We start from the raw sequence: 20,544 nt of genomic DNA on the forward strand, positions 1-20,544 counted from the left end.
TTTTTCTATTTTGATTATATATAACAGTGTGAAAAACATAAAAAACTGATTTATTTTAACCTTATATTATATTATATATTTTTATAAAGAATATTATAAAAATAATATTAAAAAATTAAATACTCTGTAAATACATACTATTGTATCTACTTTTCAATTTAACTGAGTTATAGATTTTAAAAATACAGTAATAGTATACGTAGCGTACAGCTGCAGAAGATGCAACTTTTTTCAGTTTGATCTAATGTAAAATTCTCTACAGTATCGGCTGAAGTTAAATATAACCTTGTAAAACGCGTGGGGCTTACTGTATTATATGCTAGAAATGGATAAGCTGTGTAGTTAATTTTATTCTTACAGTCTTCCTACAGTGATATCTTATATAAGCATAAGCAATTCATCAGGCCTTGTATCCTAAAAATATTATAGTGAATGTCGCATGTATAGGAAGATCACTTTTTGATAGTTCTCGATCGAGTTCAATATAAAATTTCGAATTTGTTATTACTGAAGCTCTACTGAAGCATTGTTGTCTGTGCGTCTATACATCAGGTATCAACTAATGCAGTGACAGTGCAAAGAATATGTCATGAATGGTTGGTCAGTCAATCAGGCTTGTCAAAATTTTACACTGATGTATTTCTTGGATATTCAAGTATTTTTTTTTCAAAGATTTGTCTCATTAAGAAATAAATATTGTTAAAATGCTGAATATCTTAATGTGCCAATTAATTAGTTAATGCTTAATGCATTAGTTGATACCTGATGTATAGACGCACAGACAACGATAAGCACTTTTAGTTATTATGATATTTATTACGGAGTACCTTTACAAATATATTAAGATACAAAATTATAAAAACTCCGTGTAAAAAAAATCCTACGTGCGTGAAGCCGCGGACATAAGCTATCATGTTTATAAAAGTTATAAAATACTTGGTACCCGTCACGACTTCGTAGGGAATATTATAAGTTGGGGATTTTTCCCGTGTCAGTCAATCAGGCTATGGTATACAAACATTCGCCAACCGATCTAATCGGCGGTACTGCATGCGTCTTAAATCTTACAAGTTCAACAAGTCCAGCTTATTTTTTATTATGAGTTTATTTGAATATCTCGTAATATTTCTGAAACTACTGGTTCAAATTTCAAAATGATACCTTTTGATTTAATTTTAGTTGTTTTTTTTTTCAAATCCATCCATATACCTATGAAAAATGAAAGTGCTATATGAATGGGATTAGACGAAATCGAACAAACAAAACATACATCTTTATAACATTATGTTTAATAAAAGAAACATTTCAATTAAAACAAAACTATTCATATTACTTTTAATAATATTTATATCGTTATCGTTGAAAAAACATCTTGCCGTATATTTGTCAGGTCATTGACTTGGAGCATCGTCCTATGTGGTCGTTCTATTTCATTTCGCTATTTATGGAATTTATAAATTTGCTTTCTTATTTTTCAGATTAAGTAGCACAAAAAATTTAAATAATTATCTAATTTTTAAACGTTGCTATATATTAGAATTCCTTTTTTATGTTAATATTAATAGACATATTGCAAAATGAATACGAGACTTAAACGGCAACAAATATTTTTTTCTATATGTTAAACAAAAACATGTGGGAAAGTTCGGTACGTCCTTTAGACACGCTCTCTATGAGGCCGTACAAACGAGTTCATTTTATCGTATTATTTCCTAAGCGAACAACGAAGCCCTTCAAAACGAGTTTCTCGGCAGCGGCAGTTGGCAGCTGCTAAGCTATCGACCGTTGCGGCACGTTGCGGCGAGGCTGAACGTGACGTCACAAACAATAGCCGTTCGTGCGGCCATCTTGTTTCCTAATGTGAATTCAAGCCATAATATACTTTAAAACCATTCCGTATTTATGCGTAATAGATGATAATTCCTTGCAAACGATATTTATCATGTGACTCAGCGCCCTCCGCTCATACGCAGTACATGTATCATTATTATTACTCATTGTTCGTATATCAAATAATTATTCTTATAAACGTAGCTGATTACTAATAATATATTATTGACATAAAAATAAAAATCGAACCGAAATTATTAAAAATAGAAAGTAATTAAAACACTGCTAAATATATAGTACCCACTTACCGAAATAACTCATTATCTAACAGCTAAGTACCTACTTATGGATTTTAAATCATTATAATAATAATAAACTATCACCGCAACTTCAGCTAAATAAATATTGTGTTTAGCTAAATATTAATAATTAGTAAGGTACTTAGGGCGACTGAGCTCTAATAATAATTACTGACTGATATTTTTTCTTTTGTCACTCAATCGTTACGCCCGATTTCAAGATAAGTTAAAATTAATATTATAAGATTAGCATCGATACATATTTAGGTTACATTTGATAATTAATAATTCTACTATGCTAAGTAGTTAGTATAAAGATATTTTTTTATGTTACACAAAAGTATAAAATGTAATGGATTTTTAATGTCGATGATTTTGTTAATAGATGATTAGAAACTAGCAGTTCAATGTAAATTCATTTGCTGGAAACAGACAAACCCTCTTTTATTTCCAGAATTCTCAGAAATTAATTATTATCTTCTTAAAAAAAATTGCTTTGTCTCAAAATCTATTGTCTTAAATATCTAGTATAACTTTTTACATGTATTTAGCTTGTTCCGAAGGACACCATTTGAGAATTTTTCTACCTGAAAATGGCAGGTATAAATATATTGTTTTATTGTTACTTACGGCGTTTAAGCAAGATATTTTAAGCTTTACACAATATGTTCCATCTAAAGGATAAGACATACTATTAACATTACTATGAATAAATAATGGGAAATTATTATTAGTTATTAAAGCTTATTTCGATACAATATACCCGTTTTAATTCATTTTTAGTTTTTTATAAGTAACATATTCATTTAGGAATATTTACTGAGAGGGTGATACAGAAAAGCAAATTATACTTGATGTAGATTATTTTTTTAACTCGTTATTTTTTATTATTCGTCATTGAATTTATTATACTATGAAGTTATTCTTATTTCAAGCTTCCTTCTATCATATACCTGACTCATCAAATACGTTTCACTAGGTCAAAATGATATATCAAATTTAAATACAGTAGATACATACCTAATGTAACACAATTTTAACAAGAAATTAGCAAATAATATATTTTAACAAGAATCAAATTGTGTACATTATAAAATATGGTTTTTTATTTTATTTTGAAGCACGTTAATTTGTTTTATTTTATTATTATTTACTAAATATATTATTATATTTTACTATTATTAACGAAGCTTTCGTTATCAATCTATAATAATTCTATATTATTTGTATAATATCAAAATTTACTGCTCCACTCGTTTCTAGAATATTTATTTAAAACATTTACGTAAAGAATTTAGAATCATATTGATACTTATAAAAAAATATAAAATCTAAAATGTATAAAGCCTATTTTATTTATTTATTATTGTTAAGCAAAGAAAATAATAATATTTCTGTCAAATTTCTAAGAATCAAACAATTATGATGCAATAACACAAAAAAAATTATATCAAAGTCACGTTTCTGAAATATATAAGTATAAATACTTGATTAAAGTTTAGTATTGATCGTCATATTGCTGGGAATTGCGTTGGAACGGCGCCATTTTGTTCCATAACTGCGCAGTTGCGCGGCCCCAATGGCGTCGGGTATATAAAGCTAGCATGACGTCAGCTAGCAGCTCATTGATTTCTCAATGCGGTTCGGTGCGGACGTCGAGTTGTGAAGTGCTTGGAGTTCTACAAATATCATTAGTGCCTGGTCTGATTCAGGTGTGTAATATTGTCTCATCTCGCAATATTCTAAAGTCCTTTATAAAACAAAATGGGCTACAGTGCACAAGAAAAATCTGTTGTTGATTTCTGTGAGAGTAAAAGTGAATCTCTTTCTAACTGGGTCCGCAAAGTAAAATGTAAGTCATTAAATGCCAAGACAAAGAGAAAGCGTGACCTGAGAATAATCGCTATTTTAAGCCATTCATTATCTCGTGCTGAAAGTGAACTTTTAAACAAACAAAGAGAACGTGCTAGAAGGTGGGCTCAAATGCAAGCAGACCTCGGATTAAATAATAAAGAAGAAGAAGTCGCCAAGCAGGAACGTGAAAAAATCAATAATTTCTGGAAGAATGATCTCAGCGGCCTTGATAATTTTTTTAAAGAATTAGACAATGTTAAACCATTATGTGTTACTCAAGTAGGATAATTAGGTAAAGTAAAATTGTAACTGAATCTGTGATATATGTAGGATGTTTTCTAAATTACAGTCCCATTGCGTTTCGCGTGGGTCTGCATCAGACGGCCGCCATCTTGGCTGCCACTGGGGCGTGGTCGCTGCTAGCTACGATATGGGTTTGTAACGGTATCATGCATTTATTTAGTTAATTTACATTTATTTAAATTGTTAATTAATATTTCAGTTTTCTATTTAACAATAGTGGATTGGAATTAAAAGTTTTATTCATATTGAATAATAAATTGTAACATATGTTTTAAGTATGGCAAATAAAAATAATTTGAAAATAATTGGTCTGTTGAATTTTATTTCAAATCTTTCTCTTTTGTATGTTTGTTCGTATTTCACCCGACATGTATTATTCCATGAGTCATCATCGACTTAATGAAGATCGACGTAGCAGTCACGATGCTGCCGAGTTCCTGAGAATGCTGTCATCGGTTACTTCAGTTGCCGTCTCGGAAAGCTGCTAAGTTCGCTTCGGCACGGCATGCGGCCCTGCACCGAAATAGCGACGCGAAACATGCTTCCATTCCGGTATCAGCCCACATTAGGTAAAAGTTAGGCAATTGCGTCATGATTTCATCAGTGTTAACCGAAATCCTCGACTCGCAAGCGGGTCTTTTCGTATGTGTGTTCTTTTCGAGTCTCAGATCTTGAACAGCTGGCGGGTCGAGTTGCCAACTGCCCTAACCCACCACGCGGGACGCAGTCTATGGAGCTGTCTACCGCGCAAAGGCGTTGCCATTAACGCGTACTTCGCTCACATTTGATACTGGCCAAACGAGTTAGATCATTTTGGTGAGTCAAATGTTATAAAGAAAGTCTTGACTGCCCTACTTTTTTTATTGTACTATAATTTTAAAATTCTCAATGTGAAATAGAGGGCAATGTTGTGCAATAACATTGAATCCAAACAGGCTCTCTACTGTAAGACGTGAAACCAATGTTGGCTTATGAAGGCTTAACGTGAGCAGTCGGAGAGTTAACCAGTCTGAGAAGTGTAGGTGCTCGCCATACGTTGAACATATGTTAGAATACTTCAACGTTATGCTCCAAATTTACGTCGACGCAATTTCATATACATGTTAAAGAAGTAAGAAGTTTCTGGAATTATAAAACATAGCTAGTAGGTCACTTACGACGCTGACAAATAAAATTATTGCAACGTGTGGGCTGATTATCTCCGGGAATACAAAATAAAATGAATATTTACTGAATCATATGTAATTAAATTAATAATCTGTTATGCATCACTTTTAACTGATTGAACCATCTAAACGTGGATGTTATATTGTATTGGTAAGTGATCAAGTATCTTGCCCTTGCCCTTCTTATTAAGTAATAACAAAAAGAAATATTTAAGTAATTATTATGTATATGCACTTTCACAGCGATGGTCCGGTTTTCGTGACGGTGACGTCAAGCCCAAATAACTTTACCAAGGGGAACCTTCCAGAAGGCTAACACCCAAATATTTGTTAACAACTCCGAGCCGTCACCAACAGTCACGGACAAAATGATTATTTTTTTTGAATATATATTATCCTGAATAGGGACTCATACAAGAACGAAAGTATAGCGGTCAGCGGACGAAATTTGTAACTTGAAAGCGATTTAACCGGTCCTGACTGACGCAAGACTTAGGTAAGTGGTCATTCCCACTATGGGCGTGCTGATTTTGATCACTTCAAATACTATTGAACTGGTTGAATGTACGAACCACGTTGAAAAATATTTCGTTAATACATTACGAGGTCAAACTGATAAATCTGCCATTGGGCAAGTCTTACTTAAAATCTTGAACGTTTTACTGAAAGAATGAATTTATGATTACAAAAAAATAAAAGAGTCTAGGATTATAAATTTCGTATATGCGTAGGTGTTATACGATATAGAAAATGCATAAATGTTGTGGCGATACCTATCGCTGTTTGTGTGCCTTTTAAAATTATCTTCAGGACTATCGGAACCAGACGGATATCCGAACGGTGGTGTAATTTAAATCAATCGAGCAATTATGTACACGGCATGCGATTGACAAAACGGCTGGTCTGCCATCCAAACTAATTTACATAGAAGCAGGTTTGGATGTTGGTAACATTAAGCATCTCTACCATTACTTGAACCGTCGGCGGCGATGTTAATGTGCTTTCAAAGTCCAGGTTAAAACGCCCTCTTCAGTTAGCTGTACTAATACTTAATACTACACCAAAGCATACACGATGAACATGCTTACTTCACGAGCACTGACGGAAACGCCCGAGGCAAAAGGTACTTAGGTTTTTCTAATACGTAGAGGCTTAGCAAAAAGACTAGCTCCAAAGCCACTCGATAGATGTTTATTTTAGGATGGAAAATATTTGAGGACAAATTTATTATATCATACTCATGCAAAATACTATATATATATATATTAGCTGTGAACACTGTCACTGTTCCTAAAAATACTCTCAGCTTACGATGATTTATAACACATTCCTTTATATTAAATATGACTTTACTGAATTAACCTAAGAGTACAATGATACTCCCAAGCGTGGATAAATAAAAATTACGGTGAGTTTTATTTCAAATGATCAATGATGTTGATGACATTATTAAATTGTAAATCACTCATTCCTGTGTACAATTCACAGCTATCTTCTGGAAGTGCCAGCTAGACTTGCGAGTTCAAAGTCTACCGAAACCAGGCACATTCAGCAGAAACTATTGCTACTATCACGTGTTATACTACCGTACAAGTTTCGTAAACAATATGTTAACAAACCAGTTAATATCATTATAAAAATTAAGAATTACCTTGAAAACGAAAATACTATTTAAAATAGAAATATATTTGCAAATACTTCGGGTGAGCTGTTCCAGAGCATATGTTGCAAGTTATTAATGCTAAAGGTAAGTGGTTAAAACTACGAAGCAAAGGGCAAAAAAATGCTATTAGTAAAGATTACAATTTGAAATAATAAAGACTAGTTGAAAACTACATCATACCTAATTTAGGACAAATATACAAATTAACAGACATATTTAATGCCTTTCGGCATGTAGGTCATATTGTTTTTCAGAATTTTCAGAAAATTATCCACTAAATTATCATTAAAATTTATAATTCAAGACAAAATTATATAATTAGGTATTACGAGACAAACTTATTTCTGGAACCTACGTTCATTACTATCGGTCGGAAAGACAAATATGAAATACTTGCACAATTGATTACATTAATAATTATATGAACAGAAAAACAAAAGGATTCAAATAATAAAGGTATATCATGGAGAAATTGCGATATTACTGACATAATGCATGATTCTTTATTTAATCTACTTAAATTATCTACGTATGTAGTTAAACTATTTTATATGTTCATTGAAGCAGTAGAGATCGAGGTATTTATGCGGATTCTTTTTTTCAAGTTAATTATGAAACCTCATTAGATTCACATATCCGTAATCCGTTTACGTTTTCCTTCTTTTAAGTTTGTTTAGCTAGATGTCTGCTGGTGTAAAAGCTATATAAGTTACGTACTACATAAGTGACTGAATTGAATACCATGCATGCTGGTATTTAAAATGATGTCGAGGTTATTGCCAAAAATGAGAGCGAATAATGCAAAATGATGTATGTATGTACATATATATGTATGTACAGATATATATCAGTTATAAAATATGTGCATTTTTCATAAATAAAGAGTATGTAGATAAAAACAATGATTCAAGCACAATAAGGTATGTAATATATACAGAGGTGTAATTTATTAAATTATTTGCTTTTGGTATCAATACTTATTTTCTTACGCAGTACTGTAATGGTTATTTGATTGTTAGAAAAGAAACTATGCTTTATGATTGTTCCTGTGAACATTGTTTTCGTTAACTTGAATAACGATTGTTTAGACTATTTATTGAATCTGGCAATGGTGTTATAGCGTGAACCATGCGAAGTGTGTATGTAAATTGCATGGCACATTAAATGGTGATGAATGTTTATTAAGCATTATAATTAGCCTGTAAAATGCTATTATTATATTGTAATAATAACAGCCATATGTGTCACTGTAATGCTTTGAATGTATATAATCTTGTAAATTTGACTGTGTATTCTTGCTGATTTCTGAATTTTGCTTGCTGATAAGTATTGAATGCCTATATTTAATATGAACCATGGACTGGGATGGGCGTGCACAGTAAAAACTATTCACAGATGAGACAAGGAAAATGAATTGTGGTCACTAAATCAATGTAATGATCTGAACAATTGACATTTAACAAAACACATATTTAAAAAAGTATAATACCATACCATTTTAAAAAAGAAGTAAGTGAATGTTGACTTAAACTTGCTAATGAAACAAATTATTTAGTATGAATGACTGATTATAAACATGTATTTTTTAATGTTATATAAGCATAACCAAACCCTTAAAGTATTAATAGATTGTGGTGGAAAGTCTTAATACTGCTTGAGCTGAGCATTTGCATTGATTTGCACTCTTCGGTGGACATATATAATTTTTTTCAGTTGTGGATCTTTTTATTGAGACTGGCCCTAAGCATTAATGATGTTTGAGGTCGAGGACGAGAAATGTGCATTCTGCTGTCGATCAATTGCTCACGGTGATAATAATACTTGCTTCAGACGAAACGTTTAGAACGAACGGATTTAAATATACTAGATACTACTAGATACTTATACTAAAGATGGCCGGTGCTTATTGTGTAGCTTATCGGACGGCCTTAGCATCATGGGCATTGGATGTCCTTGTGACTTTTGTGACTAGTCTTTTGTCTCCAGACTTATCTGTGTACGGATTAAGTGACACGGTACAAGCTGAATTATCGAGCTAAGACAACTAACAACCGACTTTGATGACCGATCAGGGTTTAATTCTATCGAGGATATAACTGCCGCCATAGCGCGCATGCACCTACTTTATCTGACTGCACCAACGCTACGTGTTACGTTAGTGCACATCATTCACTCATGATAGTTCTTATGCCGGTAAACGATTCCGCCAGCCTTGTAGCCAGCCAGCCTGCCAACCAGCCACTCTCTGCTTCGGTGGGTGTTGCGGTTTGATCATCTGAAATTTTTATTCACCCTTTGCCTGCTATTGAAGGTGCCAAAAGCAATCAACATATCCATGGCTAGTGTTAAGCATGATACAACATGGCAGAGCTCCCAGCTCCAGTCATATTTTTAATTCTACAGGTGCTGAAGAATCTTTCAGCATATCATAAGTGCCGCAGCTGAACATACCCAGTCATCTAGTTATCCTGTTTACTATGATAGAGCCTGAAGCTCCCTTGACTACCTCGATCGACAATTGACAAGTGTCAATCGTGGGCAAGCAGACCATTGTCATCTGCAGATTTTTTTGCACGCTAGCAAGATTAATCAAATGGCTAACATCAATATGCGCTGCAGGCTAATCATTCTCGACCTGATCAAGCCTTCTGCTAACCAGCCATTGGAGGCTTTGGGTTGTAACTACTAATCTGCCTATTATTGGTGCTTTGTGCTGATCATTTTCCGTTAGCAGGTTTGCCTGATTGTCAACAACCCTCCACTGTGCTCTCCATCTCTGTTCATCAAGGTTTCCTGCCTGCCTGTCATGGTGCTCCTCAGTATACTCTGCAGTCGGACGTGGTGCGTTAAACCTTTGCTCCCATTGGGCCACAAGCTGACCAACTTCAGTTACCAGGCTCTCCAGCCCACCTGAGGTGGTGCTTCGGGTTCTAGTTGCCAGTCAGGTGTGTTACCATTGGTGCTGCGGTTTAATATTCGAGTGCTACACATTAGCCGGCACCCCACTTGTGCCACAAGCCAACCATCTTTAGTCAGCAGGCCCTCCACTCTGCCGAACATGATACTTTTGATGCTAGCCGCCAGTCTGCGCACCATTACCTCTGCGGGCATACAATCTACGGTCAGCATGCTCTCCAGTCTGATGGACGTGGCGCTTCCTGTGCGAAACAACATTCTGCGCTCTACTGATGCCACAGACTGACAACCTTCAGCAGGCTTCCTTGCCTGTCTGTCGCAGTGCTTCGGGTGCAATACATCAGCCTGCGCACCATTAGTGCTGCTGGCTGACCCATCTCCAGCCAGCAGTCTACAGCCTGCCGGACGCAGTGCATCCTGTGCGACACAACATTCTGCGCTCGACTAGTGCAACGGGCCGACCATCTTCAGGAGGCTTCCTTGCCCGTCTGTCGCAGTGCTTCGGGTGCGATACATCAGTCTGCGCACCATTGGTGCTGCTGGCTGACCGATCTCCAGCCAGCAGTCTACAGCCTGCCGGACGCAGTGCATCCTGTGCGACACAACATTCTGCGCTCGACTAGTGCAACGGGCCGACCATCTTCAGGAGGCTTCCTTGCCCGTCTGTCGCAGTGCTTCGGGTGCGATACATCAGTCTGCGCACCATTGGTGCTGCTGGCTGACCGATCTCCAGCCAGCAGTCTACAGCCTGCCGGACGCAGTGCATCCTGTGCGACACAACATTCTGCGCTCGACTAGTGCAACGGGCCGACCATCTTCAGGAGGCTTCCTTGCCCGTCTGTCGCAGTGCTTCGGGTGCGATACATCAGTCTGCGCACCATTGGTGCTGCTGGCTGACCCATCTCCAGCCAGCAGTCTACAGCCTGCCGGACGCAGTGCATCCTGTGCGACACAACATTCTGCGCTCGACTAGTGCAACGGGCCGACCATCTTCAGGAGGCTTCCTTGCCTGTCTGTCGCAGTGCTTCGGGTGCGATACATCAGTCTGCGCACCATTGGTGCTGCTGGCTGAACCGTCTCCGGCCAGCAGTCAACAGCCTGCCGGACGTGGTGCAACCTGTGCGACACAACATTCTGCGCTCGACTAGTGCAACGGGCCGACCATCTTCAGTCTGCGCAAGGTGCTGCGGGCTGGACACCTTCGGTCAGCAGGCTCTCTTGCCTGCCAGACGTGGTGCTTCGTGTGCGACACAACTATCTGCGCTCGACTGGTGCAATGTGCCGACCATCTTCCGCAGGCTTTCTTGCCTGTCAGTCGTGGTGCTTCGGGTGCGATACATCAGCCTGCGCACCACTGGTACTGCTGGCTAACCCCTTCGCTGCCAGCAGTCTCCCATCCCCGGCCAACAGTCTCCCATCCCCGGCCAACAGTCTCTCCAGCCTGCCCGACGTGGTGCCTGTGCGAATGAACGTTCTGCGCTCGACTGGTGCCACGGACCTACCATTGTAGTAGTAATAGTCGTGGTGCATAGTGTTCAGAGTGCCAGTCTGCGCACCATTGGAGCTGTGGACACAATCTACAGTCAGCAGGCCCTTCAGCCTGCCGGACGTGATGCTTTGGGTTCTGGCCGCCAGTCTACTCACCATTGGTAAAGCGGGCTGGACACCTTCGGTCATCAGGTTTTCTTGCCTGTCAGTCGTGGTGCTTCGAGTGCGAAACATCAGCCCGCGCTCCACTGGTGCTGCGGGCTGACCACCTTCGGTCAGCAGGCTGTCGAGCTTGCCGGAGGTGTGCTTCGGGTTCTGGCCGCCAGTCTGCTCACCACTGGTGCTGCGGGCTGACCACCTTCGGACGGCAGACTTTCTTGCCTGTCAGTCGTGGTGCTTCGGGTGCGACACATGAGCCCGCGCTCCACTGGTGCTGCGGGCTGATCATCTTCGATCAGCAGGCTGTCCGGCCTGCCGGACGTGATGCTTCATGTTCTGGCCGCCAGTCTGCTCGCCACTGGTGCTGCGGGCTGACCACTGGTGCTGCGGGCTGACCACTGGTGCTGCGGGCTGACCACCTTCGGTCAGCAGGCTTTCTTGTCTGTCAGTCGTGGTGCTTCGGGTGCGACACGTGAGCCCGCGCTGCACTGGTGCTGCAAGCTCATCATCTTCGGTCAGCAGGCTGTCCAGCCTGCCGGACGTGATGCTTCATGTTCTGGCCGTCAGTCTGCTCGCCACTGGTGCTGCGGGCTAACCATCTTCGGTCAGCAGACTGTCGAGCCTGCCGAGCCTGCCGGAGGTGATGCTTCGGGTTCTGGTCGCCAGTCTGCTCACCACTGGTGCTGCGGGCTGACCACCTTCGGTCGGCAGGCTTTCTTGCCTGTCAGTCGTGGTGCTTCGGGTGCGACACATGAGCCCGCGCTCCACTGGTGCTGCGGGCTCATCTTCGGTCAGCAGGCTGTCCAGCCTGCTGGACGTGATGCTTCTGGTTCTGGCTGCCAGTCTGCTCATCACTGGTGCTGCGGGCTGACCACCTTTGATCGGCAGGCTTTCTTGCCTGTCAGTCGTGGTGCTTCGAGTGCGACACATGAGCCCGCGCTCCACTGGTGCTGCGGGCTGATCATCTTCGGTCAGCAGGCTGTCCAGCCTGCCGGACGTGACGCTTCGGGTTCTGGCTGCCAGTCTGCTCATCACTGGTGCTGCGGGCTGACCACCTTCGTGATGCTTCGGGTTCTGGCCGCCAGTCTACTCATCAATGGTGCTGTGTGGGCTGACCATCTACGGTCAGCAGACTTTCTTGCCTGCCCACCTGCGAACAACTGAATAATGGCTGATCGACTACTCGGTCGGGAATAGGTGTGACAGCTTTCGGTATGGCTAAGCATTTTTTCACCAGAAAACTTTCCTGCCTTTTTTCCGCGGTTTTCGCGCACTGGCTGACAGTCTGCGGAACACTGGTGCTGCGGCTGATCATCCTTGATGACCCTTGCCAATAGAACCTGCGCTGCGATAGATATATCAAGGTGCAGTATTGTAAATCATCGCCTTTTTCTTCTAACTCATTATTTCAGGGATGATATATAATAAAAAAAAGTATGTTTGATGATGTATGAGGAAAATTAAACATAATGAATAACGTATGAGAAAAATTAAAAATAATGCTTACCACATAAGCTTACAAAATTCGTAAAGATTTAAGAAAAAAAATACGCTGGAATGATCAAAAATTACAATAATTAAATCATAGATATACATATATTTTGTGAGTATATTACTATATTTTTATTATTTTGATTACAATGATCGATGTTATATATATTATAAATTGAAATAATAATCATTTTGATATGCCATTTATGTGTAATAAACCTTCTATTTCAGTTAACAAATTCTTAATTTCAGATTTTAAAGCTATTGATTTATACTAGATATAAGAAATAAATGTTTAAATATATGTCTGTAACTTTACCTATGTAATGTTCACTTTTCAGTCATTATCAATAAAGAAACATCAAGTTTGTGTCTTAAAATATTTTTTACAGATTCAGGATGATTTTATGTAAGTGTTATATGTATCTGTTTAAAAAAGTATTTTTCTTCATTAAGGCATTTGTAAATTAATATTTAAGGTTGTACGAATAATATATTTGTCATTTTTATGTTTCTATTTCTATTTTGTTAAAGGTTAATAATGATTTTCAGCTGTAATCATTTTTTTAGACAGTCTTATAATTGTAAGATGTTTTAAAAAAATGGCGAAATTACAAAATCGTACCTCTGTATTTTGGTATAAATTTCAGAGTAGTTATAAAAAAAATAACTCATTTTATTCTTTATTTATACTATGGGAACTGGAACCAATAGAAACATACACCCCAAAAATATTATATACAACTTGAAAGTAGCTCAAAACAAATTAGAAGTCCAAGGAATGTCTGTAGGTAAGAATTCCTCTAATGCATATTTTAACAGGTAAATAAAGTTGTCAATGGAAGCTAAAGAAGTGTAAACAAGACTATTTTAAAAATATCTGTTACTATTGTAAAGACCAGGATTCTATGTGCCGCAATTAAAACTTCGAGAACACAAAATACGAAATTTGGAGAAAAATGGCATTCGAACGTTTCCCTGCTGAAAAACAAAAAATGCTGGTAAACCGTAATAAACTTTTTTTTTTAGCTTTTGATTACATTTTGTGTTTTTTATTTACCAAAAACACTGCATCGTCGGAAATATGCTATAAATGAAAAGTAATAATTTAATCGAAAGTACAGGAAATATAAGCTATTTATTACTATGAGAATATGTGCAAAATACCTATGTACATTAAATTTTAATTTAAGAGATAGAAAATAAAAAAATAAAACCGTGATTAAACATTCGTCACTAAAAAAACAAAAAAAAACATGAGAAAAATATCAAAAAGGTTAGTGTTAACTAAGATGAAGAAAAGACGAATCAAAAGGAGAATTTAATTGTAGCATGGACTATGTAACAAGAAAATAATGATTGTTTGTAATTACAATCGATAAGTGAAGGTGAAGTGACAGCAGGTGAAGATCAACAAGGCGATCATACAAAAAAGAGTACTACTACAAGGTATATAAACACGAACATGAAGAAAACAGTGTGACGAAAAGAACCAGGCATTTTAAATAGTAGTCTATTAATTTTTTAACAACCATCATCAATGATGAAGACAACACCACATATAAATAAGATCAAAGGTTTCTCCTAAGCTAATAAGCTAAACCAAGAAGAACAAAGAAGACCGCGTGTGACTATGAACAGCTAGATCAAATTAGATGAAGACTACGACTACCTAGCAATCAAGATGAAGATGACACGAAGAATTAAGATAACATAGGCTTGTGAAGAATGAAGTAAGAGGAGAGGACAGCGCGTGTAAACAGCGAGATCAATTTAGATGAATTCTACGAACACCTAGCAATCACGACGAAGAAAGAAGATAAGAAGATCGCCGAGGCCTTTGAAGACTGAAGATAAAAAGAGGATGGCAGCATGTGAACATCAACAGCGAGATCAATTTAGATGTATTCTACGAACACTTAGCAATCACTACGAAGAAAGAAGAAGGAAGATCGCCGAGGGCCTTGAAGACTGAAGATAAGAAGAGGATGGCAGCATGTGAACATCAACAGCGAGATCAATTTAGATGTATTCTACGAACACTTAGCAATCACTACGAAGAAAGAAGAAGGAAGATCGCCGAGGGCCTTGAAGACTGAAGATAAGAAGAGGATGGCAGCGTGTGAACATGAACAGCGAGATCAATTTAGATGAATTCTACGAACACCTAGCAATCACGACGAAGAAAGAAGAAGGAAGATCGCCATGGGCTTTGAAGGCTGAAGATAAGAAGAGGATGGCAGCGTGTGAACATGAACAGCGAGATCAATTTAGATGAATTCTACGAACACCTAGCAATCACGACGAAGAAAGAAGAAGGAAGATCGCCGAGGGCCTTGAAGACTGAAGATAAGAAGAGGATGGCAGCATGTGAACATGAACAGCAAGATCAATTTAGATGAATTCTACGAACACCTAGCAATCACGACGAAGAAAGAAGGAAGATCACCGAGGGCCTTGAAGACTGAAGATAAGAAGAGGATGGCAGCGTGTGAACATGAACAGCGAGATCAATTTAGATGAATTCTACGAACACCTAGCAATCACGACGAAGAAAGAAGGAAGATCACCGAGGGCCTTGAAGACTGAAGATAAGAAGAGGATGGCAGCGTGTGAACATGAACAGCGAGATCAATTTAGATGAATTCTACGAACACCTAGCAATCACGACGAAGAAAGAAGAAGGAAGATCGCCATGGGCTTTGAAGGCTGAAGATAAGAAGAGGATGGCAGCGTGTGAACATGAACAGCGAGATCAATTTAGATGAATTCTACGAACACCTAGCAATCACGACGAAGAAAGAAGAAGGAAGATCGCCATGGGCTTTGAAGGCTGAAGATAAGAAGAGGATGGCAGCGTGTGAACATGAACAGCGAGATCAATATAGATGAATTCTACGAACACCTAGCAATCACGACGAAGAAAGAAGAAAGAAGAAAGAAGATCACCGAGGGCCTTGAAGACTGAAGATAAGAAGAGGATGGCAGCGTGTGAACATGAACAGCGAGATCAATTTAGATGAATTCTACGAACACCTAGCAATCACTACGAAGAAAGAAGGAAGATCGCCGAGGGCTTTGAAGACTGAAGATAAGAAGAGGATGGCAGCGCGTGAACATGAACAGCGAGATCAATTTAGATGAATTCTACGAACACCTAGCAATCACGACGAAGATAGAAGAAGGAAGATCACCGAGGGCCTTGAAGAATGAAGATAAGAAGAGGATGGCAGCGTGTGAACATGAACAGCGAGATCAATTTAGATGAATTCTACGAACACCTAGCAGTCACGACGAAGAAAGAAGAAGGAAGATCGCCGAGGGCTTTGAAGACTGAAGATAAGAAGAGGATGGCAGCGTGTGAACATGAACAGCGAGATCAATTTAGATGAATTCTACGAACACCTAGCAATCACGACGAAGAAAGAAGGAAGATCGCCGAGGGCTTTGAAGACTGAAGATAAGAAGAGGATGGCAGCGTGTGAACATGAACAGCGAGATCAATTTAGATGAATTCTACGAACACCTAGCAATCACGACGAAGAAAGAAGGAAGATCGCCGAGGGCTTTGAAGACTGAAGATAAGAAGAGGATGGCAGCGTGTGAACATGAACAGCGAGATCAATTTAGATGAATTCTACGAACAACTAGCAATCACGACGAAGAAAGAAGAAGGAAGATCACCGAGGGCTTTGAAGACTGAAGATAAGAAGAGGATGGCAGCGTGTGAACATGAACAGCGAGATCAATTTAGATGAATTCTACGAACACCTAGCAATCACGACGAAGAAAGAAGGAAGATCGCTGAGGGCTTTGAAGACTGAAGATAAGAAGAGGATGGCAGCGTGTGAACATGAACAGCGAGATCAATTTAGATGAATTCTACGAACACCTAGCAATCACGACGAAGAAAGAAGGAAGATCGCTGAGGGCTTTGAAGACTGAAGATAAGAAGAGGATGGCAGCGTGTGAACATGAACAACGAGATCAATTTAGATAAATTGTACGAACACCTAGCAATCACGACGAAGAAAGAAGGAAGATCACCGAGGGCCTTGAAGACTGAAGATAAGAAGAGGATGGCAGCGTGTGAACATGAACAGCGAGATCAATTTAGATGAATTCTACGAACAACTAGCAATCATGATGAAGATGAGAACATGAAGAAAGAAGAATAAAGATCACTGAGGACCGTGAAGACTGAAGATATAAAGAGAAGGGCAGCGTGTGAACATAAACAGCGTGACCATTTTAGATTAAGTCTACAATTACTTAGCAAACACGATGAAGAATGAACATAACAAGAGGAAGGCAGCGTGTGAACATAAACGAGATTAATTTACATGAAGACTACAACTACCTAGCAATCGAGAAAATAGAATGAAGATCACTGAAAGCCGTGAAGACTGAAAATAAAAGACGAGAATAGCGTGTGAACATTAACAACGAGATTAATTTAGATGAAGACACTACAACTACCTAACAATCACGTTGAAGGTGAGAAGATGAAGACTGAAGATCACTGAGAGGGATTTGACGGCGGAAAATAAGAAGAGGACAGCGTTTAAACATGAACAACAACAGCAATTTAGATGAAGACATTACAACTACCTAACAATCACGTTGAAGGTGAGAAGATGAAGACTGAAGATCACTGAGAGGGATTTGACGGCGGAAAATAAGAAGAGGACAGCGTTTAAACATGAACAACAACAGCAATTTAGATGAAGACATTACAACTACCTAACAATCACGTTGAAGGTGAGAAGATGAAGACTGAAGATCACTGAGAGGGATTTGACGGCGGAAAATAAGAAGAGGACAGCGTTTAAACATGAACAACAACAGCAATTTAGATGAAGACATTACAACTACCTAACAATCACGTTGAAGGTGAGAAGATGAAGTCTGAAGATCACTGAGAGGGCTTTGACGGCGGAAAATAAGAAGAGGACAGCGTTTAAACATGAACAACAACAGCAATTTAGATGAAGACATTACAACTACCTAACAATCACGTTGAAGGTGAGAAGATGAAGACTGAAGATCACTGAGAGGGATTTGACGGCGGAAAATAAGAAGAGGACAGCGTTTAAACATGAACAACAACAGCAATTTAGATGAAGACATTACAACTACCTAACAATCACGTTGAAGGTGAGAAGATGAAGTCTGAAGATCACTGAGAGGGCTTTGACGGCGGAAAATAAGAAGAGGACAGCGTTTAAACATGAACAACAACAGCAATTTAGATGAAGACATTACAACTACCTAACAATCACGTTGAAGGTGAGAAGATGAAGACTGAAGATCACTGAGAGGGATTTGACGGCGGAAAATAAGAAGAGGACAGCGTTTAAACATGAACAACGACATCAATTTAGATGAAGACATTACAACTACCTAACAATCACGTTGAAGGTGAGAACATGAAGAGAGAAGAATGAAGATCACTGAGGACCGTAAAGACTGAAGATAAGAAGAGAAGGGCAGCGTGTGAACATAAACAGCAAAATCAAATTATAATAATTAAACACCGAAATAAATAAAGTCATGTAGAGTGCGACCACTATCACAGAAGAGTAAAACAAACTTGCAAAAAGACTACTAACTGCATTAGATACAAGTATCGAATTCAGATAAAACAAAACATTTACAAACATACTCTAGTGCTTGATGGAGTTGGAAATGATAAAAAAAGAAGACAACAAAAACAAACAAGAAAAATGTGAAGATAACGTTATAATTAGGGAAGCACAATTACAATCAACAATAATATTAAAAATAACCACTATATCGACATTAATAAGATAAAATAAGGACACAACAAGACGAGAACAGCTAAACAAGCCTACGGACATTCTACAGCCAAGGACGTTAAAAGTAAAGAATGAAAATTAGTGAAACCATTATGACCAGAGATGTCAAAAGGAGAAAATACATTGTGAATATGAAGAATAATATAGAAACTAATAGGCATAGAAAGAAAAAGAAGAGAAGAATAAAGATAATCAATAATTATAAAAAAATATGATTAGATTACTGAACATTTAAGATAATAGTAAAAAGAAGACGCATGAGAAGATAAGGTGAAATACAAATTTTTTGTTACATCAAAAATTACTACTATTAAATTATTAAATTCACGGAAAAATAATAGGTCTAGACACGTTAGCACGAGACGCGACACAATCTAATTGTAAAATCTATCAATTATCTAATTTGATTAAAGATATGCAAAATGCAATAAACGAGAAGAAAAATCAAATAACAGCTACATTAGTAATGAAATAGTCGACAGATAAATTATTAAAAAGAAGAATGAAGTAAGAGGGGGAAAATGGAAGTAAGAGCGCGAAAAAACAACGTCATTAAAATTACGTCTGCTTCAATTTAATCAAAAACCCGACTGTAAAACCACAAACATTGAAACTTGACTAACATGTTAATAGCTGTACTGTACAACTGACAACGACGAAGAGAGAAAAGTTACGTTCACTGAATTTGTTCAACAGAATGACTGATATTAAGAATTATCGAAGAGCAAGAGACTACAATGGCTTAAAACAGCATTGAAAATTAAACATTAAAAACGTAAAAGTAAACAAAACTTGGACGATGATGATAAATGGACAATGGACATAAAACTGCGATAAAGATGAAAAAGGAGAAACGAAACAACATACATATAAATCAACAAGGTGCATTACTCATTTCGCTTATTACGACATACTTGTAGAAATAAGGCTTATAAAATTTTAATATTTTATTTCCATTTTTGAAAATTAAGATATGTTATTTTTATCCTATTCTCAAATTCAATCCACAAATTAAAAAAATATATATATTTACTCGTATCGTCTAATCATTTTTTTTTCTTTCAGGTAAAAACCGTCATTTGGTAGTTAAAGAAAAAAGAAGACTACACAACTCTACAAAAGATATCTGTTTGTAATTTATTATAGAGCTGGAGAACATGCATCATTTGTTTTAGAAATATACGAATGAATACAAAACAATCTTTTACTTTATACACTAGTCTGATACATACAATGTTATAAACCATTCAGCAAAACTTAATCTATACATATAATAAATCTGTAACTGATCGCTGTCTGTACATGGAAGATATATGATTAGAACTTATTACTGTGCCCACGATTTCACTCGCAAATAACTAATTAAAGAAATCAATAAGGGCAAACTTACATTATTTCAGTATATACAACATTTGTAGTATTATTTTCGTGGGATGTTCATAATTGGTTTTTGCCGCACCCGGTTCTGGGCAACATACAATTGGCCATGAGAAAAACGGCATTCCCTTAAATATATTTCATCATACTTGAATGTCTTTCCCTGTGCTTTATTTATT

The 20,544-nt window shown here is 37.7% G+C and overlaps 1 protein-coding gene and 2 long non-coding RNA genes across 3 annotated transcripts; 1 reads left to right on the forward strand and 2 right to left on the reverse strand.

The window, feature by feature from the left end:
* Positions 1–11,309: 11,309 nt before the first annotated feature.
* On the reverse strand, positions 11,310–12,993 carry LOC126776173 (uncharacterized). The gene is made up of 3 exons (XM_050498474.1): positions 12,795–12,993; positions 12,377–12,718; positions 11,310–11,788 (listed from the first exon to the last, which is right to left on the reverse strand). Exons 1-3 carry the CDS (start codon positions 12,991–12,993, stop codon positions 11,343–11,345), a joined length of 987 nt encoding a protein of 328 aa, XP_050354431.1. The 3' UTR covers positions 11,310–11,342.
* Positions 12,994–14,762: 1,769 nt separating this feature from the next.
* Positions 14,763–17,315, reverse strand: LOC126775910 (uncharacterized). Its single transcript, XR_007669920.1, has 2 exons — positions 17,183–17,315; positions 14,763–15,826 (listed from the first exon to the last, which is right to left on the reverse strand). It is a non-coding gene; the product is annotated as an uncharacterized LOC126775910 (long non-coding RNA).
* A 2,404-nt stretch (positions 17,316–19,719) lies between these two features.
* On the forward strand, positions 19,720–20,188 carry LOC126775909 (uncharacterized). The gene is made up of 2 exons (XR_007669919.1): positions 19,720–19,870; positions 20,054–20,188. It is a non-coding gene; the product is annotated as an uncharacterized LOC126775909 (long non-coding RNA).
* Positions 20,189–20,544: the final 356 nt, after the last annotated feature.

Source organism: Nymphalis io, chromosome 19, assembly GCF_905147045.1.
Source record: "Nymphalis io chromosome 19, ilAglIoxx1.1, whole genome shotgun sequence".
Classification (NCBI taxonomy): Eukaryota; Metazoa; Arthropoda; class Insecta; order Lepidoptera; family Nymphalidae; genus Nymphalis; species Nymphalis io.